Source organism: Mirounga angustirostris, unplaced genomic scaffold (assembly GCF_029215605.1).
Source record: "Mirounga angustirostris isolate CCGP_5_RB_7025 unplaced genomic scaffold, mMirAng1.0.hap1 SCAF_7, whole genome shotgun sequence".
NCBI lineage: Eukaryota > Metazoa > Chordata > Mammalia > Carnivora > Phocidae > Mirounga > Mirounga angustirostris.
The window spans coordinates 89847651-89873926 of NW_026991715.1; the positions used below are offsets into that span (position 1 = coordinate 89847651).

General features: G+C 41.4%; 2 protein-coding genes across 17 annotated transcripts in view; one reads left to right on the plus strand and one right to left on the minus strand.

Annotated features, from left to right (window-relative positions):
• Positions 1-2832, minus strand: part of ZNF346 (zinc finger protein 346) — a 76434-nt gene extending 73602 nt beyond the window's left edge. For 8 of the 10 annotated variants that reach the window (XR_010413188.1, XM_064596529.1, XM_064596531.1 and 5 more), the window contains exon 1: positions 2698-2832. The gene's annotated coding sequence lies outside the window, so the exon portion shown is untranslated. The remainder of the gene's footprint in view (positions 1-2697) is intronic. The other 2 variants (XM_064596527.1, XM_064596528.1) reach the window with 2 other exon arrangements.
• The window catches only part of UIMC1 (ubiquitin interaction motif containing 1), a 164414-nt gene that overhangs the window by 30589 nt on the left and 107549 nt on the right, over positions 1-26276 (plus strand). For 3 of the 7 annotated variants that reach the window (XM_064596519.1, XM_064596520.1, XM_064596521.1), the window contains one exon: positions 13900-14054. In XM_064596519.1, the coding sequence (XP_064452589.1) occupies positions 13900-14054 (155 nt within the window). Of the gene's footprint in view, positions 1-2453; positions 2611-2667; positions 2808-13899; positions 14055-26276 lie in introns of those variants that run through there. The other 4 variants (XM_045900522.3, XM_045900556.3, XM_045900530.3 and 1 more) reach the window with 3 other exon arrangements.

Genomic DNA, 26276 nt, shown 5'->3' on the forward strand with positions numbered 1-26276 from the left:
ACCCAGGAGATCAGGTCCTTCTTAGAACTTGTAAAGAAAACTCCCCAGAGAACCAACTGTTGCCTAAATGGAAGGATCCCTACCAAGAGACCCTCTGGCCACTCCAAATGCAGTCAACTTACAAGGAGTCCCTAACTGGGCACATCTTTCCAGATTAAAATTCCTCTTTCCCGAATATCCACAGGACCATCTAGAAGACCTGAAGTCATCCTACTCCTGTGAGACTGTAGAAGACCTTAAATATATATTCCAGGGGTGCCTGGATGGCTTAGTTGGTTAAGCCTCTTTTTTTTTTTTTTTTTAATTTTTATTTATTTGACAGAGAGAGACATAGCAAGAGAAGGAACACAAGCCGGGGGAGTGGGAGAGGAAGAAGCAGGCTCCCGAGCAGGGAGCCCGATGCGGGGCTCGATCCCAGGACCCTGCCTGGGATCATGACCTGAGCCGAAGGCAGACACTCAACAACTGAGCCACCCAGGCGGCCCTGGTTAACCTCTTTAAAGCTAGCCCCCTGAAGAGAGGTCAGGGGCTTTAAAGCCCTCCCTGACCTCTCTTCAGGGGGCTAGCCTGAAGACTCTTTCCTTTGTGCTATCTTCCTTGTGCTGTAGCATAAGCCCCAGTAAAGCCTTGCTTGGAACTCCTGTTTGACTTCTTGTCCATTTGTATTGTTTAGCCAACTCAAGGGCCCTTTTCAGCATCAGGGTTAGAGGACACAAAGGAATAAATGGTTGAGTTGGATTTCGGAGGATCAGTTGGAGGTAGGTGACTTGGGAGGATAAGAAAAGGTCATTCCAGAATTAAATGTTACAGAAGGGGCACCAGGGTGGCTCAGTTGGTTAAGCATCTGCCTTCGGTTCAGGTCATGATCCCGGGGTCTTGGGATCGAGCCCCGCTGCTCTTCGGGGAGCCTGCTTCTCCCTCTCCTTCTGGCTCATGCTCTCTCTCGCTGTTTCTGTTGCTGTCTCTCAAATAAATAAATAAATAAAATCTTTAAAAAAAATGTTATAGAAAATGTTAAGAATAATATAACTAGTGCTTGCTACTGCAGCACATATACTAAGAATAATGTAAATAGTTCCACCACCTAATTAACATATTTTGTTATGTTTATATTTAGGTTTCTTCTTTTATATTTTATTTTTTAAAGATTTTATTTCCTTGAGAGAGAGTGCAAGTGAGAGAGAACGAGTGGGGGAGAGGGGCAGAGGGAGAAGCAGACTCTGCGCTAAGCAAGAAGCCAGATGTGGGGATCAACCCAGGACCCCAGGTCTATTACCTGAGCAGAAGGCAGACTCTTAACCAACTGAGCCACCCAGGAGCCCCAGGTTCCTTCTTTGTTAAAAAAAAGAAATCATGACAGATGTATCTGAAGTCCTATTTATCCCCCCTCCCAATCCTACTCCTACCCCCCTCCTGCCCTTTTATTATCATAGTGCATATCCCCATATCCATCTAGTTCATTTTCTATACTTAACACATACATTTTTTCATTAGTATATACTGTGATTCTGTTAAATTTACATAAGTCGTTTCACAGTGCACATAATTGGCATGTTGCTATTTATAACTCCTATGAGCTATCAAATGTTGATACGTATAGGGCTCACTTATTAGTTTTATTTGTTGTAACATTTTATCATGGGAACATATAACGTTTTATTCATTTTTTTTAAGATTATATTTTACTTATTTGAGACAGAGAGAGAGAGCACAAGAGGGGGTAGGGTTAGAGGGAGAAGCAGTCTCCCCACTGAGCACGGAGCCCGATGCGGGACTCGATCCCAGGACTCTGGGATCATGACCCCAGCCGAAGGCAGTCGCCCAACCAACTGAGCCACCCAGGCACCCTATTCGTCTATATTTTATTGCACATTATCGTTGTTTACATTTTTCACAAGGAAGCAGGCTCGAACATGAATTTGTCTTCTTGTGCACACCTGTAGGAGTTTCTGTATTCTAGACATGAAGTTGCTGGATCATAAAACGCACATTTAAAATTTCACCAAAAGTGGCTGTTCTAATCTTACACTGCCAACTGACACCTCTAAGAGTTTACGTTTCTCAGATTCCTTCCCTTCCTGGAAATGGTCAGATTGTTAACATTTACGATCAGGACATAGTTTTCAAGTAGTCATATGAAGAGACAATTTCAGTATAACTCTATATGCAAACAAAGGGCCGGAGGGGGGTTGATGTGGCAGAGGAGACTCTGAAGGGGTTCACTGTAGTGTTTTGAGCGCCCTGTTGTTACTCTTTGGTTTCCCTCAACGTGCTAACAAATGATACAGCGAACAAGCCCACTCCGAGCACGCGGGGAGGGCCCCACACTGCGCTGGAAGATCAAATCCTACTCCAGTGATGGCGCGCTCCAGCCCGAGCGCAGTGGTATGACCTGGCCGCGGCTTCCCCCCGCGGTGCGGGTTGGTTGCGTCCCCGGACGCCGGCGCACGCGCCCACACCCGCCCGGAGAGCGCGACTCCTCCCCGCGGTGCCTCAGCTTCGCGCGCGTGCCGCCCCCTCCCCCCCCGCCCCGCGCTCCTGACGTGCTGCGAACGCTCGCGACCCGCAGCGCCCCGGAGGAGGGGCTCGGCAGAGGGCCCCGGCCGGTCGGTGAGTACCTGCCGCCTCCGCTCGCTTCCAGCCCGCCCTCTTCCCGCCTCCTTTTTTCTCCCCCGGGGGCCGCGGCCCGCTTCTCACCTGGAGGGGCGCCTCTGACGGGGGGTAGAGCCCTCTCGGCGCGGAGGCGGATCTCTCCGGACGCCGGGGTGGGCCCTTCGGGACGTCGGGGTGGCCCCTGAGGATGTTAGGTGAGCGTCTCCGGACACCGGGGTGGGCCTTTCCGGACGCCCCAGGAAGCTGGCAGGCGGGGCGCCTCCCGACGCGGGAGTGGGGCCCTTTGGGACTTCGCTGGATGCCTCCTGACGCCGTGGTGGGCTTCCGCCCCAGTCCCAGGCCGGCCCACTTCGCACCGGGGTGCGGCCCTTATGCTCTCGGGCGCTCTTTCGTTATTTTTCGTCAGCCGATGGGCTCTGGTCCCCCCCCGCCCCCTCGAAAGCGTCTTCCTCACCCTGAACACGCCGGGAGGAGGCTCCGTTCTCGCTGTCTCCCCCCTACGGGCCCCACAGCCGGGACCTCTACGCGAGGACCGGCCTCCGTGCCCCTCCGCCTCTTACCCCCCCTCCCCCTCCGCCGCCAGGCTACTGTGTTGTTGCGGAGTGATCCTTCTGTTATTTGCCCAGAAAAAAATATTTTGTTTGGAAATCCTTACTATTTGCCGCTTTCCCTTCCAGCAGAGCTGATGTTTCCTTCTGTACGATGACTGTGTTTCAAGCCTATTACACGCACGGATTTATTTAATCTTAACACTTTTACGAGATAGGTACTATTATCCTCAGTTTACAGATGAGGTAACAGGATGGACGACCTATCTCGTAAGTGGTAGAGCTGTTTTGAATCCAGGCAGCCTGACTCTAATGTTCTTGTATTTAGTCACTATAGCATATTAAGATATAAGTATTATCTAGGAAAAAGTGAAAGTTTTATGCTTCTGTCTTTACTTTTTCCTGTTGGGGGGCAGTGGATTGTAGATGAATCAAAGAATGTATTTTTTTTTTTTTAAAGATTATTTATTTATTTATTTGACAGAGAGATAGAGAACACAAGTAGGCAGAGGGAGAGGGAGAAGCAGGCTCCCCGCAGAGCAGGGAGCCCGATGCGGGACTCGATCCCAGAACCCGGGGATCATGACCTGAGCCGAAGGCAGCCGCTTAACCGACTGAGCCACCCAGGCGCCCAAAAGAATGTATTTTTGGAGTCAGGCATCTCGAGCTGCAATTCAGAACATAGACATTTACCAACCTAGGAAGAACTTACCAATTGTTTGATTTTGAATAAGTTTACGAACATGTAAAATAGTGATACAAATCGTTATAATGATTAGTGATAAAAATAGTATAAAATAGTGATATAGAGTTATTCGGAGGATAACCTTTAATGCGTGTGAGGTACCTAGGATAGTATCCCAGGACTCAATAAATGACTATAATTTAATTATTACTCAAAATGTGTTTGGATTTTGTTACGCATTTGTCCTGAGGCTGAGTATAAACTGGGAAATAAAGAATTGTGCGTGTGCTGGTAAATGCATTTACCTTTTTTATTTTATGTACTTATGTATTTTCGGCGCAAAAAGGTGGTTTTATTAAAGCACTAGGACAGGATCCATGAGTAGAAAGAACTGCCACATTTACCTTTTTTTAAATCAAGGAAACAATGAGGCGCCTGGGTGGCTCAGTTGGTTAAGCCTCTGCCTTTTGCTCAGGTCATGATCTTAGGGTCCTAGGATTGAGTCCTGCATCAAGTTCCCTACTGAACGGGGAGTCTGCTTCTCCCTCTCCCTCTCTCTCTGACCCTCCTCCCTGCTTGTGCTCCCTCTCACAAATAAATAAGTAAAATGTTTAAAAAAATAAAAACCAAGGAAACAAGCCCTTGAAATCAGGTGATAATGCTTGGTACCAAATTTCTTGGGTAGTGACTTATTCAATAACTTACGGTCAATCATTCATAAAGACTTGTTAAGGTCCCTATATCCCCAAGTTTTTGAAGTGATTTTGACATGTTTGGTAGGTAGAATGTCAAGATTTTAAGTTATTTTTTCAGTGATTGTTCTTCAGATAGATCAAGATGATGGATATGCTGAAAGAAAATGACAAATAATAACCCAAATTAGGGATTTTCAATGGCATTACTAAAAATGCTACCTGTGAAATAAATAACAAGTCTCATTATTGTGTCACCTTTCCTGTTTGTGCATTCTTTTAGAGACATTTTGTTCCTGTCATGATTAAGATGAGGCTGTTGGCCTCTAAACTCTATTCTTCCTTCACAGTTAGTGGTAATTCATTCTTTAGCCTCAGTTCAAGTACTTGAAGGTAAGCCATTATTTTAGTGAGTTCTTCATTTTTAAGGGTAGCAACTTAAATAAATAGTAGCTGCACTATATGCTGGTCTGCTTGTTTAAATTGGCGAAGCAGTGCCTTGTTTTTACTCTTAGAATTACTGTGTGGTTAAATCTCATGAAGCACTGAATTTTAGAGTCTGTAATCTGTGGGGGGCCTCTACTTAATGTTTATCAATCCCTTATCTGCTTAATTCTTTGAAAACCCACTTTGAGACTGCTGGTGGTTCTGTGCTACAGAGAAGGGTAGAGTTTTTATTTATGTATCTTGAAGAAATTACATATATTTGGTGGTATAGCTACTCTTGCTATCAGATTTGAGCATTTTGGTTTAAATAACTCTAGGGTACAGGAAACATTTAATAAGATGAAAACTATTCCATACAAGATGTTTTCCTGTGGCCCTGTGATTCCTTCAGAATCCTCCCAAACTAATTCTGACTTCCAAATCTTACCTATGCTATTCAACCTATAATAATTTTATCCTTTTGTGCCTTTGTTATATTTAATAATTTAAATATATACATTATACTGTTCACATATTTTTTTTTTTTTAAGATTTTATTTATTTATTTGAAAGCCTGAGCTGGAGGGGAGGTGGGGAGAAACGGACTCCCCACTGAGCAGGGAGCCCAACGCGGGGGCTCAATCCAGGGTCCCTGAGATCATGACCTGAGCCGAAGGCAGATGCTTAACTGACTGAGCCACCCAGGTGCCTCCATTCAGCACATATTTATGTGTGCATACCATACATCAGGCAGCAGTTTTAGTTAGAAGAGTATAAAGATTAAGTCATTAAGTATTGGAGTCAGACAGAATTGCAAGTGCCTCCTTTGTGACTTCTGACAAGTTACTTTTCTGAACTTATGCTTCCTAGTAATAGTTATATATACTTCTTAGGTTTTTGTGAAGATTAATTAATTAAAAATACTTGGGACCCTTGAATTGCCATGTGAATTTTAGGATCAGCTTGTTAATTTACACACACGCACACACAACTAGGATTTTATCAGGTATTGCATTGAATCCATATGTCAATTTGAGGAGTAGAGTACCATCTTAAGTCTTTTGAACCTTGAACATGGGATGCTTTTCATTTATTTAGATTTTCTCTTATTTCTTTAAAAAATGTTTTGTAGTTTTCAGGGTATAAATTTGGCATGTCGTTTTTTTTTTTTTTTTTTAAAGATTTTATTTATTTGAGAGAGAGAATGAGAGAAAGAGAGAGAGCATGAGGGGGGGAGGGTCAGAGGGAGAAGCAGACTCCCCACTGAGCAGGGAGCCCGACATGGGACTCGATCCCGGGACTCCAGGATCATGACCTGAGCCGAAGGCAGTCGCTTAACCAACTGAGCCACCCAGGCGCCCTAAATTTGGCATGTCTTTTGTTAAAGCTATGACTAAGTATTTTAGTCCTTAGGATGCTATTGTAAACAGATTTGTTTTCTTAATTTCATTTTCAGATTGCTCAATGCAAATGTATAGAAATACAGGTAGTTTTGTTTTGATTTTGTATCCTGCAGCCTTGTTGAACTTGTGTGTTCTGATAGTTTTTTTTTAGTGGATTTCTTAGAATTTTCTATATACAAGATTATTGCATCTAAATGATGACAAAACTAAATATAGTGTTACTTCTTCCTTTCCAATCTGGATGCTTTTTATTTCTTTCTCTCTCTCTCTTTTTGGCTAATTGCTCTGGCTAGAACCTCCGCTATAATGTTGAATAGAAGTGCTGAGAGTGGACATGCTTGTTTTGGACCTGATCTAAGGGGAAAGCTTTCAGTATTTCACCATTAAGTATAATGTTAACCACGGGTTTTTGATAGATACTTTTTATCAGGTTGAGGAAGTTCTCTTCTATTCCTAGTTTAGTGTTTTTATCATGAAGGGGTGTTGAATTTCGTCAAATGTTCTTTGTGTATATTAAGATAATCGTGGTTTTTGTCCTTTATTTTTTTTAAAGATTTTATGTATTTATTTGACACAGAGAGACAGTGAGAGAGGGAACACAAGCAGGGGGAGTGGGAGAGCGAGAAGCAGGCTTCCCACAGAGCAGGGAGCCCGACGCAGGGCTCTATCCCAGGACCCTGGGATCATGACCCGAGCCGAAGGCAGACGTAACGACTGAGCCACCCAGGTGCCCCTCCTTTATTCTGTTGATATGGTATAATACACTGAGTTTCAGATCTTAAACCAACCTTTCCTTCTCTTTTTTTTTTTTTAAAGATTTTATTTATTATTTGACAGAGAGAGAATGAGAGAGAGAGAGCACATGAGAGGGGGGAGGGTCAGAGGGAGAAGCAGACTCCCCGCCGAGCAGGGAGCCCAATGCGGGACTCGATCCCGGGACTCCGGGATCATGACCTGAGCCGAAGGCAGTCGCTCAACCGACTGAGCCACCCAGGCGCCCTTGATATGTTTTTTTAATCCATTCAGCCACTCTGAGTCCTTCGATTAGAGAATTTAGCCCTTTTAAAGTAATTATTGGTAGCTATGTACTTATTGCCTTTTTTGTGTGTGTGCAATTGTGTTAGTTGTTTTCTGGCTGCTTTGTAATTCCTCTGTTCCTTCTTTTCTTGCTGTCTTTGTGATTTGATGATTTTCTCTTGTGGTATATTTAGATTCCTTTATCTTTTATATATCTCCTATAGATTTTTGCTTTGTGATTGTCATGAGGCTTACCTAAAACAATGTACAACAGTCTATTTTAAGATGCTAGGCAACTTAAGTTTGAGCTTATTCTAAAGCTCTACATTTTTAGTCTCCCTACAAAGTCGTTTTTTAAGAAAAAGATTTATTTATTTATTTTAGTGGGGAGGGGCAGAGGGAGAGGGAGAGAGAATCTCAGACAGACTCTCTGCTGAGCGTGGAGCTGGATGCAAGGCTTGATCCCACTGCCCCGAGATCATGACCTGAGCTGAACCAAGAGTTGGATTCTCAATTGACTGAGCCACGCAGGAGCCCCCAACATGTTTTTGATGTCACAGTTTACATCTTTTTTTTTTTTTTTTTTAAGATTTTATTTATTTATTTGACAGAGTGAGACACAGTGAGAGAGGGAACACAAGCAGGGGGAGTGGGAGAGGGAGAAGCAGGCTTCCCGCTGAGCAGGGAGCCCGATGTAGGGCTCGATCCCATGATCCTGGGATCATGACCTGAGCTGAAGGCAGATGCCCAATGACTGAGCCACCCAGGCACCCCCACAATTTACATATTTTTATCTTTGTGTCCCTTAACAAATTATTGTAGTCACAGTAACGTTCATTTTCTTTCCTACTTTTAAGGTTTTTTCCTTGTCTGTAACTTTGACACTTTAATTATAATGTGTCTTGGTGTGGATTCCTTTGGGTTTATCTTTTTTAGAACTCTCTGGGCTTCCTGGATCTGGATGTTTTGTTTCTTTCCCCCGGTTAGGGAAGTTTTTATCCATTATTTCTTCAGTAATTTTCCTGCCCTTTTTGTTTCTGTAATAAGAATGTTGGTCTGCTTGATATTGTCCTATAAGTTCTTTAATGTATCCACTCATTTTTCATCTTTTTTCTTTTGCTGCTCTAATTGAGTTCCACTAATCTGTCTTCAAGTGCAGTGATCCTTTCTTCTTCATCTAATCTGATGTTGAAGTCCTCCTTGTATTTTTCAGTTCAGTTATTATATTCTTCAGTACATTTTCAGTAAAACTTCTATTGATACTTTTTTATATTTTTTATTTTTTAATTGAAATTCTTTGTTTATCCATTCTTCTGAACTCAGGGAGCAATTTTATGATCATTATTTATTTGTTTTTATTAGGAGTGCATATCAAATATTTCTTTGTGTGTTTTGTTTAGAGGTTTTTTTTCTTTTTTATTAACATATAGTGTATTATTTGTTTCAGGGGTACAGGTCTGTGATTCGTCAGTCTTACACAATACACAGTGCTCACCATAACACATACCCTCCCCAAAGTCCATCAGCCAGCCACTCCATCCCCCCACACCCCTCCCCTCCAGCAACCCTCAGTTTGTTTCCTGAGATTAAGTCTCTTATGGTTTGTCTCCCTCTCTGGTTTTGTCTTGTTTCATTTTTTTCCCTCTCTTCCCCTGTGATTCTCTGTCTTGTTTCTTAAATTCCACATATCAGTGAGATCATATGATATTGTCTTTCTCTGATTGACTTATTTCGCCTAGCATAATACCCTCTAGTTCCATCCACGTCGTTGCAAATGGCAAGATTTCATTTTTTGATGGCTGTGTAATAACCCATTGTATATATATACACCACATCTTCTTTATTCATTCATCTGTCGGTGGACATCTGGGCTCTTTCCATAGTTTGACTATTGTGGACATTGCTGCTGTAAACATTGGGGTGCAGGTGCCCCTTCAGATCACTACATTTGTATCTTTGGGGTAAATACCCAGTAGTGCAATTGCTGGGTCATAGAGAGCTCTATTTTCAACTTTTTTGAGGAACCTCCATACTGTTTTTCAGAGTGGCTGTATGAGCTTGCATTCCCACCAACAGTGTAGGGGGGTTCCCCTTTCTCTGCATCCTCGCCAGCATCTGTTGTTTGCTGACTTGTTCATTTTAGCCATTATGACTGGTGTGAGGTGGTATCTCATTGTGGTTTTGATTTGTATTTCCCTGAACCTGAGTGATGTTGAGCACTTTTTCATGTGTCTATTGGCCATTTGGATGTATGACCATTATTTTGAACTCCTTTGTTAGGTAAATCACTTACCTCTCTTTTGTTAAGGTGTTTTTCTGAACTTTTAGCTAATTCTTTTCGTTTGGAACGTATTCCTCTGTTGTTGTTTTTTTTTTTCATTTTCTTTACTCTCCATGTTGATTCTGTGCATTAGATAAGATAGCAACTCTTGGAGCCCTGAAAAAAAATGAAATCTTGCCATTTGCAATGACATGGATGGAACTGGACGGTATTATGCTAAACGAAATAAGTCAATCAGAGAAAGACAATTATATGGTTTCACTCATTTGTGGAATTTAAGAAACAGAGCAGAGGATCATAGGGGAAGGAGGGAAAAATAAAATAAGACAAAATCAGAGAGGGAGACAAACCATAAGAGACTCTTAATTTAGGAAACAAACCGAGGGTTGCTGGATGGGAGGAGGGTTGCTGGACAGGAGGAGGGTTGGGGGGCTGGGGTAAGTGGGTGATGGACATTGGGGAGGGTATGTGTTGTAATGAGCACTGGGTATTATATAAGACGGATGAATCACAGACCTGTACTCCTGAAACAGATAATACATTATATGTTAATTAATTGAATTTAAAATAATTAAGAAAAAACCCCCAGCAACTCTCTGAGTTTTGAAAGAGTGGCCTTATGTAGGAGATGAACCTTGTCTTTCAACCTTGCCTTAGCATTTAGTTGTCTCTCAAACCTTTGTGGTTATCCAAGCAGCCTACTATATTTTTAGTGGCTCCCAGCACTTGAAGGTATGCCAAGAACTGTGAGTGTCCCAAAGGGGAGGAACTCAGTCACCACCTAGATTAAGGCCGATTGGAAGCCAGATTCTCAGGCTGTAGCTTTTAATGTATACAAATATACAAAGTCCTGCAGGACTGTCAGCATAAGCCCTGGTGGCCCCCAGAGGCAGGTGATCTGGGAGTATCCCCTGGGAAGCAGCTGTAAAAATTGGAGTATCATACAAGGGTACAAACTCCTTTCTGGGAGATACTGGCAAGCTTGAGTGAGGCAGATGGAGATGCAAAGATGGTGCCTGCTGGCCTCTGTCTTTGGAATACTTAGATGCTGTCTCTCAGGCTGATGCTTTAAGATAAGGAAATAAGCCTTTTTCACAGAAAGTCTGGGTGCTTTTCACTTGTCTACCTTTGTGCTGAGCTCTGGGGTGCATGAATTTGCATGTCAGCTTTTTGAGAACGGCTTTTCAGTTCCTTTAGTTTTGGAAGTCTTGTGGATGCAAGCTTTGTTGGCTTCCAAAGCTAGATGTTTAGGGGGCTTATCTCTCAGGTGTAAGTCTTAAAAGGTGTGGTGCCAGATATGGGGTTCAAACTGTCTCTCCTCAGGGAGAAGCTCCTGGGTTGAGTTCCCTCCCCATTTTGGTTTGTTGTGCCTGGGGTGGGGTTTATGAGATTGTCTCTTAACCTTACCTACTTTCTTTAATGTGGTTTCCCTTTCATTTGTGAATGGGTTGCTCTGCCAGGTTTTAGGTTTATTTTAGAATTTGTTCCATATATATTTGTAGATTTGGTGTACCAATAGGAGGAGGAGGTTAATTCAGGATCTTCCAATGTCACCTTGAACTGGACCCTTCCTTCAACAATACTTTTAAGTTTTCATTTGCAAGTCTTGCACTTATTTTGTTAGATTTATTCGTAAGAATTTTATTATTTTTGATGCTAGTAGAAATTGAATTTTGTTTTTTCTTATTTTTTAATTTTAATTTTAATTTTTTTTAAAGATTTTATTTATTTGAGAGAGAGAATGAGATAGAGAGCATGAGGTGGGGGAGGGTCAGGGGGAGAAGCAGACTCCCTGCTGAGCAGGGAGCCCGATGCGGGACTCGATCCCAGGACTCCAGGATCATGACCTGAGCCGAAGGCAGTCGCTCAACCAACTGAGCCACCCAGGCGCCCTTTTTTTCTTATTTTTTAAAGATTTTATTTTATTTTTGAGAGAGAGGGACAGTGTGTGTGTGTGTGTGTGTGTGTGTGAGTCGGGAGGGGGGTAGGCAGAGAGAGAGAGAGGGAGGGAGAGAGAGAATCTTAAGCAGGCTTCACACCCAGTGGAGAGCCTGACCCAGGGCTTGATCTAATGACCCTGAGATCATGATCTGAGCCGAAATCAAATGTCAGATGCTCAACTGACTGAGCCACCCAGGTACCCCTAAAGATTTTATTTTATTTTATTTTATTTTTTTTTAAAGATTTTATTTATTTGAGAGAGAACACATGAGAGGGGGGAGGGTCAGAGGGAGAAGCAGACTCCCTGCCGAGCAGGGAGCCCGGTGTGGGACTCGATCCAGGGACTCCAGGATCATGACCTGAGCCAAAGGCAGTCGCCTAACCAACTGAGCCACCCAGGCACCCCCAAAGATTTTATTTTTTAAGTAACCTCTACACCCAATGTGGGGCTTGAACTCAAGACCCTGAGATCAAGAGTCACATGCTCTACCGACTGAGCCAGCCAGGCGCCCCTAGAAATGGAATTTTTAAACTTTTCTTTTTGGATTGTTTATTGCTCGTGAATAACAGTACAATTGATTTTTTGTATATTGACTGCATGCCGCAGTCTTTTTGAGCTTCTTCATTAGTTATAGTTTTTCAGTGGAGTTCTTGGTGTTTTTTATTTTTATTTTTTAAAGATGTATGAATTTATCTTAGCGAGAAAGAGCACCAGCAGGGGGAGGGGCAGAAGGAGAGAGAATCCCCAAGCTGACTCCCCGCTGAGTGTGGAGCCCAGTGCAGGGCTTGATCCAGGACCCTGAGACCGAGACCCCAGCCGAAATCAAGAGTTGGACGCTTAACCGACTGAGCCACCCAGGCGCCCATTTTTAGTGTTTTTTAAACACAAGATCATGTCATCTGTAAATGATAATAGTTTTACTTCCTTCCCAATCTGGATGTCTTTTATTTCTTTTTGCATAATTGACCTGCCTAGAACCTCCAAGATAATGTTCATCCTGTATTGTTCCTGTCTTAAGGAGAAAACTTTTACCTTTAAGTATGATACTAACCTTTTTTTTTTTTTTTTTTTTTAAGAAAACCTTTATCAAGCTGAGGCATCATTGTTGAAAAAAAATTCTTTTTTTTTGTAAATTATAATATGTAGTCAGGAGAGCCAGTTATCTGGAGTGCCTGGGTGGCTCAGTCGATTGAGTGTCCGGCTCTTGGTTTCAGCTCAGGTTATGCTCTCATGAGTCATGAGATTGAGCCCCATGTTGGGCTCTGTGCTCAGTGGGGAGTCCACTTGAAGATTCTCTCCCTTTGCCCCTTCCCCCACTAGCATGTGTGATTGCGTGTGTGCACTCTCTCAAGTAAGTAAATCTTAAAAAAGAGAACCAGTATCGGGCGCCTGGGTGGCTCAGTTGGTTAAGCGACTGCCTCCAGCTCAGGTCATGATCCTGGAGTCCCTGGATCGAGTCCCGCATCGGGCTCCCTGCTCGGCGGGGGGCCTGCTTCTCCCTCTGACCCTTCCCCCTCTCATGTGCTCTCTTTCTCTCATTCTCTCTGTCTCAAATAAATAAATAAAATCTTTAAAAAAAAAAAAAGAGAGAACCAGTATCTAAGTTAATGTTTAAGGAACTAGGATAAATTGTTGTATTATTTCTATTGAAAAGTCCCTACAGAGATGAGATATATCCAGATATAGTTTTTTAAATAGAAAAATTGAAATTTTAGTGAGTATTGGACATGTTCAGAAGTCATTTTACTTCTTTTAGATGGAAACCTTTTTCTGTTACATGACTGAGTTACAAATAGCATCTGGAGGGGTGCCTGGGTGGTTCAGTCGGTTAAGTGTCTGCCTTTGGCTCAGGTCATGATCCCAGAATACTGGGATCGAGCCCCACATTGGTCTTCTTGCTCAGCAGGGTGCCTGCTTCTCCCTCTGCCTCTGCCTGCTGCCCCTGCTTGTGCTCTCTCTCTCTCTCGTTAGCTCTCTCTCTGTGTCAAATAAATAGGGGCGCCTGGGTGGCTCAGTCATTGGGCGTCTGCCTTCGGCTCAGGTCATGATCTCGGGGTGCTGGGATTGAGCCCCGCATCGGGCTCCCTGCTCGGCAGGGGGCCTGCTTCTCCCTCCCCCACTCCCCCTGCTTGTGTTCCCTCTCTAGCTGTGTCTCTCTCTGTCAAATAAATAAATAAAATATTTAAAAAATAAAAATAAAAAAATAAATAAAATCTTAAAAAAACAACAACAAAAAACAAACAGCATCTGGAAAACTTACACTTTGAGTAAATTACTTACCCTGTGTTTCAGACGAAAGAATGCCACGGAGAAAGAAAAAAGTTAAAGAAGCCTCTGAAGCTCAGAACCTGGAGAAGAAAGATGCAGAAACTGCCAGTTCTGTCAATCTGAAGAGGAAACGTAGACTTGAAGATGCATTCATTGTGATATCTGATAGTGATGGAGAGGTCAGTATTCTGAAGAGTGGAGCTCTAGGTCTCAAACTATGCCTTCTCCATGACTGGTTTGTTTTGCAGCTATAACTTAATGCCAACTTGCCAGAGCATGCAGTGTTTTTTTTTTTTTTTAATATTTATTTATTTATTTATTTATTTGAGAGACAGAGAGCGAGAGAGAGCATGAGCCAGGTAAGAGGCAGAGGGAGAGGGAGAAGCAGACTCCCCACTGAGCAGGGAGCCCGATGTGGGGCTTGATCCCAGGACTCCGACATCATGACCTGAGCTGAAGGCAGACTCTTAACCGACTGAGCCACCCAGGTTCCCCAACTCATTCCTCTTTCTCATACTTTATAGCTAATCATTCACCACATCCTTTTTTTTTTTTTTAAAGGTTTTATTTATTGAGAGAGAGAGCGTGTGCATACACAAGCAGGGAAAGGGGCAGAAGTAGAAGGAGGGAGAGAATCCATGCCCAGTGTAGAGCCTGACACAGGACTCAATCCCACAACCCTGAAATCACGACCTGAGCTAAAATCAAGAGTCAGATGCTTAACTGACTGCATCACCCAGGTGCCCCTTTTCACTACATCCTTTAGTGTTTACCTCTTAGAATGACACTCAGATCTATTCTTCCTCTTCCATTTCCATTTCTTTTCTGATCATCTGTTATTTGAGTTCTGGTAACAGACTCTGAACTTGCTTGTCTGCCTTTGTTTTTTTCCCTACCAAAATTTTTTTCTTTTATTTCACATAGTTTAAACTTTTTTTTAAGAATTCAGATTCTTTTTTTTAAGAATTCAGATATTTTATTTTATTTTTTTAAAGATTTTATTTATTTGAGAGTGAGAGAGAAAGAGCAGAGCAGGAGGGAGGGGCAGAAAGAGAAGCAGACTTCTTGCTGAGCAGGTAGCCTGACGTGGGGCTTGGCTTGATCCCATAGGCCTTGATCCCGGGACCCCAGGATCATGACCAGAGCCAAAGACAGATGCTTAACTGACTGAACCTTACCCAGGTGCTCCAAGAATTCAGATTTTAGATTTTTTTTTTTAAGATTTTATTTATTTGACAGAGAGAGAGACAGCGAGAGAGGGAACACAAGCAAGGGGAGTGGGAGAGGGAGAAGCAGACTTCCCACAGAGCAGGGAGCCCAATGTGGGGCTTGATCCCAGGACACTGGGATCATGACCTGAGCCGAAGGCAGACACTTAACGACTGAGCCACGCAGGCGCCCCAGATTTTAGATTGTTGTACTTGCTTACTTAAAAATCTTTGTCTAGTCCTTACAAGATAAGTTTAGAATATTAATGTGGTATACTTCATGAGAACCTTCACAGTCTGTTCTTATTTATATTCTTATCAGTAGTGCATTAGTTGCCTTGTTTCTTGCCAAGACTATTAACCACATTTTTCCCCAAATTTGATAATCAAAATGTTGTATATTTTTAATTAGGAAAATTGAACATTTTTTTTTAAAGTTTTTTTTTTTAAGATTTTATTTATTTATTTGAGAGAGAGAGTACAAGAAGGGGGAGGGTCAGAGGGAGAAGCAGACTCCCCACCAAGCATGGAGCCTGATGTGGGACTCGATCCCAGGACCCCAGGATCATGACCAGAGCCGAAGGCAGTCGCTTAACCAACTGAGCCACCCAGGCACCCCTGAACATTTTTTTATATCTCTATTGGGTATTTATTTTTTTGAGTTTCCTTATAGTTTATTTTATTTGTTTATTTATTTATTTATTTATTTATTTTAAAATCTTTTTTTCTTAAAGGTTTTATTTATTTATTTGACAGAGAGAGACACAGCGAGAGAGGGGAACACAAGCAGAGGGAGTGGGAGAGGGAGAAGCAGGCTTCCCACGGAGCAGGGAGCCCAATGTGGGGCTCGATCCAAGGACCCTGGGATCATGACCTGAGCCGAAGGCAGACGCGTAATGACTGAGCCACCGAGGCGCCCCCGTAGTTTAGTTTTTAATTAGGATTTTGTCTAAATAGTTCTTTTTAAAGAAAGGTATAAAAGTATAAAGAAGAAAACAAAACAGTTCATCAATTCTACCACTTGAATAACCTGTCTTAATATTTACAAAAATAAAATAGTTATACACAAACACACACAGATTCATTAAATTGTTATATACAAACATGTTAAAACAAAATAAAAACAGTTTAAAACTGTTTTAAAACAAAATAGTATAGAAAGGTATATAGTGAAGGTATACACCTCGGTCAGTGTACATTTAATAAAAGGCAATAATTTCTTCTGTGTTCTTCCCCCCAATTTTTTATGCATATACCATCAATAAAATCTTTTACAGGAAAGAAATCTTGCTACATATGCTTTTTTGCTTTTTCACTTATTTCTTGCAGATCTTTTTATAACAACATATATAGAGATCTAGCTCATTAATTTTTAAAAAATTGTCAGCTGTGTCATACAGGAGAGTCCATAAAATATAAATCAGTTTTTTTGTTTTTGTTTTTCTTTTAAAAGGTTTTATTTATTTGATAGAGACAGAGAGAGGGTACAAGCAGGGGGAGCAGCAGGCAGAGGGAGAGGGAGAAGCAGGCTCCCTGCTGAGCAAGGAGCCCCATGCGGGGCTCGATCCCAGGACCCTGGGATCATCACCTGAGCCAAAGGCAGACATTTAACTGATTGAGCCACCCAGGTGCCCCCGTTTTTTTTTTTTTTTTTTAAGTCCCCACCATCCCATTTCACCCAAATCCACACCCCCACACCTCCAGTCTCCTCTCTGGTAACTATCAGTTCTCTATAGTTAAGAGTCTGTTTCTTGGTTTGTCTCTCTCTCTTTTTTTTTCTCCTTTGCTCATTTGTTTTATTTGTTAAATTCCACATATGAGTGAAATCATATGGTATTTGTCTTTGTGTGACTTATTTCACTTAGCATTATACTCTTTAGCTCTATCAAGGTCATTGCAAATGGCAAGATTTCATTTTTTTTTTTTTAAGATTTTATTTATTTATTTGACAGAGAGAGACACAGTGAGAGAGGGAACACAAGCAGAGGGAGTGGGAGAGGGAGAAGCAGGCTTCCTGCGGAGCAGAGAGCCTGATGTGGGGCTAGATCCCAGGACCCCGGGATCATGACCTGAGCTGAAGGCAGACGCTTAAGGACTGAGCCACTCAGGCGCCCCAAGATTTCATTCTTTTTTATGGCTGAATAATATTCCATTGTGTGTGTATGTGTGTGTGCGTGCACACACATATCACATGTTCTTTATCCATTTATCAGTGGACACTTGAGCTGCTTCCATCATTTGGCTATTGTAAATAATGCTGCTATAAACACAGGAGTGCATATATCCCTTTGAATTAGTGTTTTTGTATTTTTCGGATAAATACCCAGTAGCATGATTACTGGATTGAAGGGTAGTTCAATTTTTAACTTTTTGAGGAACCTGCATACTCTTTTCCACAGCATCTGCACCAGTTTGTATTCCTACGAACAATACAAGAGGGTTCCTTTTTTTCCACATCCTTGCCAACACTTGTTGTTTCTTGTGTTTTTGATTTTAGCCATTCTGACAGGTGTGAGGTGATATCTCATTGTCGTTTTGATTTGTTATTTCCCTGATGATGAGTGATGTTGAGCATCTTGTCATTTGTCTGTTGGAGCCTCTGGTTGTCTTCTTGGAGAAATGTCTGTTCATGTCATCTGCACATTTTTTTAATTGGATAATTTGGTTTTGGGGTATTGGCTGTACCTGTTCTTTATATATTTTGGTTACCTAACTCTTTATCAGATACGTCATTTCAAATATCTTCTCCCATTCGGTAGGTTGCCTTTTATTTTATTTATTTATTTTTAAGATTTTATTTATTCATTTGAGACACAGAGATACAGAGAGAGAGAGAGAGAGAGAGCATGAGTAGGGAAAGAGGCAGAGGGAGAGGGAGAAGCAGGCTCCCCGCTGAGCCAGGAGCCCGATGCGGGGCTCAATCCCAGGACCCTGGGATCATGACCTGAGCCGGAGGCAGATGCTTAAACCATCTGAGCCACCCAGGCGCCCCCAGTAGGTTGTCTTTTAGTTTTGTTGATTTTTTCCTCTGCTGTGCAGAAGGTTTTTTTTTTTTTTTTTTTTAAGATTTATTGATCTATTTAAGAGAGTGAGTACATGAGTGGGGGAAGGGGCAGAGGGAGAGAATATCCAAATAGACTCCTGTTGAGCATGGGGCCTGGCCTTGAGATCAGGACCTGAGTTGAAACCAAGAGTCAGATGCCTAACTGACTGAGCCACCCAGGCATCTCTGTGTAGAAGCTTTGTATTTTGAAGTAGTCCCAATAGTTTATTTTTGTTTTTATTTTCCTTGTCTCAGGAGACATATCTAGAAAACTGTTCCTATGGCCAGTGTTAGAGAATTACTGCCTGTCTTCTCTGCTAGGATTTTTATAGTTTCAGGTCTCACGTTTAGGTCTTGAATCCATTTTGAGTTTATTTTTGTGTATGGTGTAAGAAAGTGGTCTGGTTTCATTCTTTTGCATGTAGCTGACCAGTTTTCCCAGCACAATATGTTGAGACTTTTCCCACTGTATAGTCTTTCCTTCTTTGTTGAAGATTAATTGATCATATGTTTGTGGGTTTGTTTCTGGGTTTTCTATTTTGTTCCATTGATCTATGTGTCTGTTTTTATGCCAGGAGCCTACTGTTTTGATCACCACAGCTATGTAGTATAACTTGAAGTCTGGAATTGTGATGCCTCCAGTTTTGTTTCTCTTTTTCAAGATTGCTTTGGTTATTCATATACAAATTTTAGGATTTTTTTTGTTTTACTTCTGTGAAAAATGCTGTTGGTATTTTGATGGGGATTGCATTAAATGTGTAGATTGCTTTGGGCAGTATAGATATTTTAACAATGTTTATTTTTCCAACCCATGAGCATGGAATGGTTTTCCATTTCTTTGTGTCATCTTTAATTTCTTTCATCAGTGTTTTACAGATTTCAGAGTATAGGTCTTTCACCTCTGTGGTTAAGTTTATTCCTAGATATTTTATTGTTTTTGGTGCAATTGTGAATGGGACTGTTTTCTTAATTTCATGTTCTGCTGCTTTGTTATTAGTATATAGGAGTGCAACAGATTTCTGTACATTAATTTTGTATCCTGTGACTTTACTGGGTTCATTTATCAGTGCTAGTACTTTTTGTTTTTTTTTTTTAAGATTTTTATTTATCAGAGAGCAGAATGAGAAAGAGAGCAGGTGGAGGGAGGTGGAGGAAGGGGCAGAGGGAGAGTGAGAAGCAGACTCCCCGCGGAGCAGGGAGCCCGATGTGGGGCTCGATCCCAGGACCCTGAGATCATGACCTGAGCCGAAGGCAGACGCTTAACCGACTGAGCCACCCAGGCGTCCCAGTGCTAGTAGTTTTTTGATGGAATCTTTAGGGCTTTCTCTATATAGTATCATGTCATCTATAAATAGTGAAAGTTTTATTTCTTCCTTACTGATTTGGATGCCTTTTATTTCTTGATGTCTGATTGTACTATGTTGAATAAAAGTGATGAGAGTGGACATGCTTGTTTTGTTTCTGACTTTAGGGGAAGCTCTCAGTGTTTCCCCATTGAGTATGATGTTAGCTCTGGGTTTTTCACATAAGGACTTTATTATCTTGAGGTATGTTCCCTCTAGACGTACTTTTTTGAGGGTTTTTATCATGAATGGATGTTGTACTTTGTCAAATACTTTTTCTACATTTTGAAATAATCATACGGTTTTTACATTTACATAAAATGTGAATCATAGTTTTAAAAAATAATCTGAACACCTGTATTTACTACCTTAGAATTCCTTTTGACTTAGTATGACCCTCACCAGTTGCATCCGTTTCCACCCATATAGAGGTAACCACTATATTTGTTTTAGCTTTCCATGCTTTTCTATAGTTGTACTACATTTATGTGTACATGTAGGGGTGTCTGGGCGGCTCAGTCTGTTAAGCATCTGCCTTCGGCTCAGGTCATGATCTTGGGGTCCTGGGATTGAGCACTGCGTGGGGCTCCTGGCTCATCAGGGAGTCTGCTTCTCCCTCTCCCTCTGCCCCTCCCCGCCGCTCGTGCGTTCTCTCGCTCAAATAAATAAAATCTTAAAAAAAAAAAACCAACAGTACATGTATACTAAAAAAGTTTCAATGATTACATGCTTTTAGCAACATTTTTCAGTAATCATTTCTCCAAAGATGAAGTTTTACTTGACCTAAAATCTTGTCTATAAATGGACTTGATTTTGGATTTTCTATTTTGTTCCATTGATCCATCACAGATTTTTGAAATAGTTGTTCTGTTGATTATCTTGGGTTTTTTAGGTAGGCACTTATATCTGCTAATAATGATTATTTTCTTCTTTCCTTTCTAGTATTTTTTTATTCTATTTTTTATTGTTATGTTAATCACCATACATTACATCGTTAGTTTTTTTTTTTTTTTTTTTTTTAAGATTTTATTTATTTGACAGAGAGAGAGATAGCAAGAGCAGGAACACAAGCAAGGGGAGTGGGAGAGGGAGAAGCAGGCTTCCTGTGGAGCAGGGAGCCCAATGTGGGGCTCAATCTCAGGACCCTGGGATCATGACCAGGGCCGAAGGCAGATGCTTAACGACTGAGCCACCCAGGCGCCCCCATCATTAGTTTTTGATGTAGTGTTCCCTGATTTCATTGTTTTTGTATAACGCCCAGTGCTCCATGCAGTATGTGCCCTCTTTAATACCCATCACCAGGCTAACCCATCCCCCCACCCTCCTCCCCTCTAGAACCCTCAGTTTGTTTCTCAGAGTCCATCCTCTCTCATGGTTCGTCTCCCCCTCCGATTTCCCTCCCTTCATTCTTCACCTCTTGCTATCTTCTTCTTTTTTTTTTTTTTAACATATAATGTATTATTTGTTTCAGAGGTACAGGTCTGTGATTCAACAGTCTTACACAATTCACAGCGTTCACCATAGCACATACCCTCCCCAATGTCTATCACCCAGCCGCCCCATCCCTCCCACCTCCCACCACTCCAGCAACCCTCAGTTTGTTTCCTGAGATTAAGAATTCCTCCTATCAGTGAGGTCATATGATGTATGTCTTTCTCTGATTGACTTATTTCGCTCAGCATAATACCCTCCAGTTCGATCCACGTTGTTGCAAATGGCAAGATTTCATTCCTTTTGATGGCTGCGTAATATTCCATTGTATGTATATACCACATCTTCTTTATCCATTCATCTGTCGATGGACATCTTGGCTCTTTCCACAGTTTGGCTATTGTGGACATTGCGGCTATAGACATCGGGGTGCACGTACACCTTTGGATCCCTACATTTGTATCTTTAGGGTAAATACCCAGTAGTGCAATTGCTGGATCGTATGGTAGCTCTATTTTCAACTTTTTGAGGAACCTCCATACTGTTTTCCAGAGTGGCTGTATGAGCTTGCATTCCCACCAACAGTGTAGGAGGGTTCCCCTTTCTCCTCATCCTCGCCAACATCTGTCATTTCCTGACTTGTTAATTTTAGCCATTCTGACTGGTTGTGAGGTGGGATCTCATTGAGGTTTTGATTTGGATTTCCCTGATGCCGAGCGATATTGAGCACTTTTTCATGTGTCTTTTGGCCATTTGGATGTCTTCTTTGGAAAAATGACTGTTCATATCTTCTGCTCATTTCTTGATTGGATCATTTGTTCTTTGGGTGTTGAGTTTGATAAGTTCTTTATAGATTTTGGATACTAGCCCTTTATCTGATACGTCATTTGCAAATATTTTCTCCCATTCTGTCGGTTGTCTTTTGGTTTTGTTGACTGTTGCTTTTGCTGTGCAAAAGCTTTTTATCTTGATGAAGTCCCAATATTTCATTTTTGCCCTTGCTTCCCTTGCGTTTGGCGATGTTTCTAGGAAGAAGGTGCTGCGGCTGAGGTCGAAGAGGTTGCTGCCTGTGTTCTCCTTTAGGATTTTGATGGACTTCTGTCTCACATTGAGGTTTTTCAACCATTTTGAGTCTATTTTTGTGTGTGGTGTAAGGAAATGGTCCAATTGCATTCTTCTGCATGTGGCTGTCCAATTTTCCCAACAACATTTGTTGAAGAGACTGTCTTTTTTCCATTGGACATTCTTTCCTGCTTTGTTGAAGGTGAATTGACCATAGAGTTGAGGGTCCATTTCTGGGCTCTCTATTCTGTTCCATTGATCTATGTGTCTGTTTTTGTGCCAGTACCATGCTGTCTTGATGATGACAGCTTTTTTTTTTTTTTTAAAGATTTTATTTATTTATTTGAGAGAGAGAATGAGAGAGAGAGAACACATGAGAGGGGCTAGGGTCAGAGGACGAAGCAGACTCCCTGCCGAGCGGGGAGCCCGATGCGGGACTCGATCACGGGACTCCAGGATCATGACCTGAGCCGAAGGCAGTCGCTTAACCAACTGAGCCACCCAGGCGCCCAATGATGACAGCTTTGTAATAGAGCTTGAAGTCTGGAATTGTGATGCCACCAGCTTTGCTTTTCTTTTTCAACATTCCTTTGCCTATTAGGGGTCTTTTCTGGTTCCATACAAATTTTAGGATTATTTGCTCCATTTCTTTGAAAAAAGTGGATGATATTTTGATAGGGATTGCATTGAATGTGTAGATTGCTCTAGGTAACATTGACATCTTCACAATATTTGTTCTTCCAATCCATGAGCGTGGAACGTTTTTCCATTTTTTTGTGTCTTCCTCAATTTCTTTCATGAGTATTTTATAGTTTTCTGAGTACAGATCCTTTGCCTCTTTGGTTAGATTTATTCCTAGGTATCTTATGGTTTTGGGTGCAGTTGTAAATAGGATAGACTCCTTACTTTCTCTTCCTTCTGTCTTGTTTTTGGTGTATAGGAATGCCACTGATTTCTGTGCATTGATTTTATATCCTGCCACTTTACTGAATTCCTGTATGAGGTCTAGCAGTTTTGGGGCTGAGTCTTTGGGTTTTCCACATAAAGTATCATATCATCTGCAAAGAGTGAGAGTTTGACTTCTTTGCCGATCTGGATGCCTTTTACTTCTTTTTGTTGTCTGATTGCTGTGCCTAGGTCTTCTAATACTATGTTGAATAGCAGTGGTGATAGTGGACATCCCTGCCATGTTTCTGACCTTAGGGGGAAAGCTCTCAGTTTTTCCCCATGGAGAATGATATTTGCTGTGGATTTTTCATAGATGGCTTTTATGATATTGAGGTATGTACCCTCTATCCCTATACTCTGAAGAGTTTTGATCAAGAAAGGATGCTGTACTTTGTCAAATGCTTTTTCTGCATCTATTGAGAGGATCATATGATTCTTGTTCTTTCTTTTGTTAATGTTTTGTATCACATTGATTGATTTGCGGATGTTGAACCAACCTTGCAGCCCAGGGATAAATCCCACTTGGTCGTGGTGAATAATCCTTTTAATGTACTGTTGGATCCTATTGGCTAGTATTTTGGTGAGAATTTTTGCATCCTTGTTCAATCAAGGATATTGGTCTGTAATTCTCCTTTTTGATGGGGTCTTTGTCTGGTTTGGGGATCAAGGTAATGATGGCCTCATAAAACGATTTTGGAAGTTTTCCTTCCATTTCTATTTTTTGGAACAGTTTCAGAAGAATAGGTATTAATTCTTCTTTAAATGTTTGGTAGAATTCCCCTGGGAAGCCATCTGGCCCTGGGCTTTTGTTTGTTGGGAGATTTTTGATGACTGCTTCAATTTCCTTAGTGGTTATAGGTCTGTTCAGGTTTTCTGTTTCTTCCTGGTTCAGTTTTGGTAGTTGATACATCTCTAGGAATGCATCCATTTCTTCCAGATTACCTAATTTGCTGGCATAGAGTTGCTCATAATGTGTTCTTATAATTGTTTGTATTTCTTTGGTGTTGGTTGTGATCTCTCCTCTTTCATTGATGATTTTATTTATTTGGGTCATTTCTCTTTTTGATAAGTCTGGCCAGGGGTTTATCAATCTTGTTAATTCTTTCAAAGAACCAGCTCCTAGTTTCATTGATCTGTTCTACTGTTCTTTTGGTTTCTATTTCATTGATTTCTGCTCTGATCTTTATTATTGCTCTTCTCCTTCTAGGTTTAGGCTTTATTTGCTGTTTTTTCTCCAGCTCCTTTAGGTGTAGGGGTTAGGTTGTGTATTTGAGACCCTTCTTGTTTCTTTTTTTTTTTTAAGATTTTATTTATTTATTTGAGAGAGAGAGAGAATGAGAGAGAGGAGGGTCAAAGGGAGAAGCAGACTCCCCGCCGAGCAGGAAGCCCGATGCGGGACTCGATCCAGGGACTCCAGGATCATGACCTGAGCCGAAGGCAGTCGCTTAACCAACTGAGCCACCCAGGCGCCCCGACCCTTCTTGTTTCTTGAGAAAGGCTTGTATTGCTATATACTTTCCTCTTAGGACTGCCTTTGCTGCATCCCAAAGATTTTGGACAGTTGTGTTTTTATTTTCATTGGTTTCCATGAATTTTTTTAATTCTTCTTTAATTTTCTGGTTGACCCATTCATTCTTAGTAGGATGCTCTTTAGCCTCCATGTATTTGAGTTCTTTCCAACTTTCGTCTTGTGATTGAGTTCTAGTTTCAAAGCATTGTGGTCTGAAAATAGGCAGGGAATGATCCCAATCTTTTGGTACTGGTTGAGACCTGATTTGTGACCTAGGATGTGATCTATTCTGGAGAATGTTCCATGGACACTAGAGAAGAATGTGTATTCTGTTGCTTTGGCATGGAATGTTCTGAATAGATCTGTGAAGTCCATTTGGTCCAGTGTGTCATTTAGTCTTTATTTCCTTGTTGATCGTTTGCTTAGATGATCTGTCCATTTCAGTTTGGGGGCTGTTAAAGTCCCCCACTATTATTGTATTGTTGTCAATGTGTTTCTTTGCTTTTGTTATTAATTGGCTTATATAATTGGCTGCTCCCATGTTAGGGGCATAGATATTTACAATTGTTAGATCTTCTTGTTGGATAGACCCTGTAAGTAGGATATAGTGTCCTTCCTCATCTCTTATTACAGTCTTTGGTTTAAAATCTAATTTGTCTGATACAAGGATTGCCACCCCACCTTTCTTTTGATGACCATTAGCATGGTAAATGGTTTTCCACCCCCTCACTTTCAATAGGGGGTGTCTTTGGGTCTAAAATGAGTCTCTTGCAGACAGCATATCAATGGGTCTTGTTTTTTTATCCAATCTGATAGCCTGTGTCGTTTGATTGGGGCATTTAGCCCATTTACATTCAGGGTTAACTATTGAAAGATATGAATTTAGTGCCACTGTATTGCCTGTAAGGTGATTGTTATTGTATATGGTCTGTGTTCCTTTCTGGTCTGTGTTACTTTTAGGCTCTTTCTTTGCTTAGAGGACCCCTTTCAAGATTTCTTGTAGGGCTGGTCTCGTGTTTGCAAATTCCTTTAGTTTTTGTTTGTCCTGGAAACTTTTTATCTCAGTCACAGGTATATGAGTAGCTGCGCTCCCCTGCTAGAACCTCCAAACAAGCTCTCCTTCTATCTTCAATGACAGCCTAGCTGGATATAGTATTCTTGGCTGCATATTTTTCTCATTTAGTGCTCTGAATATATCATGCCAGTCCTTTCTGGCCTGCCAGGTCTCTGTGGATAGGTCTGTTGCCAATCTAATGTTTCTACCATTGTAGGTTACAAATCTCTTCTGAGCTGCTTTCAGGATTTTCTCTTTGTCTCTGAGACTCATAAATTTTACATTAGATGTCGGGATGTTGACCTATTTTTATTGATTTTGAGAGGGGTTCTCTGTGTCTCCTGGATTTTGATGTCTGTTTCCTTCCCCAAATTAGGGAAGTTTTCTGCTATAATTTGCTCCAGTATACCTTGTGTCCCTCTCTCTCTTTCTTCTTCTTCTGGGATCCCAATTATTCTAATATTGTTTCGTCTTATGGTATCACTTATCGCTCGAAATTTGCCCTAGTGATCCAGTAGTTGTTTATCTATCTTTTTCTCATCTTCTTTATTTTCCATAATTTGGTCTTCTATATCACTAATTCTCTCTTCTGCCTCATTTATCCTAGCAGTTAGAGCCTCCATTTTTTATTGCACCTCATTAATAGCCTTTTTGATTTCAACTTGGTTAGATTTTAGTTCTTTTATTTCTCTAGAAAGGGTTTCTGTAATATCTTCCATGCTTTTTTCAAGCCCAGATAGTATCTTTAAACTCTAGTTCCGACATCTTACTAATGTCCATACTTATTAGGTCCCTGGCAGTC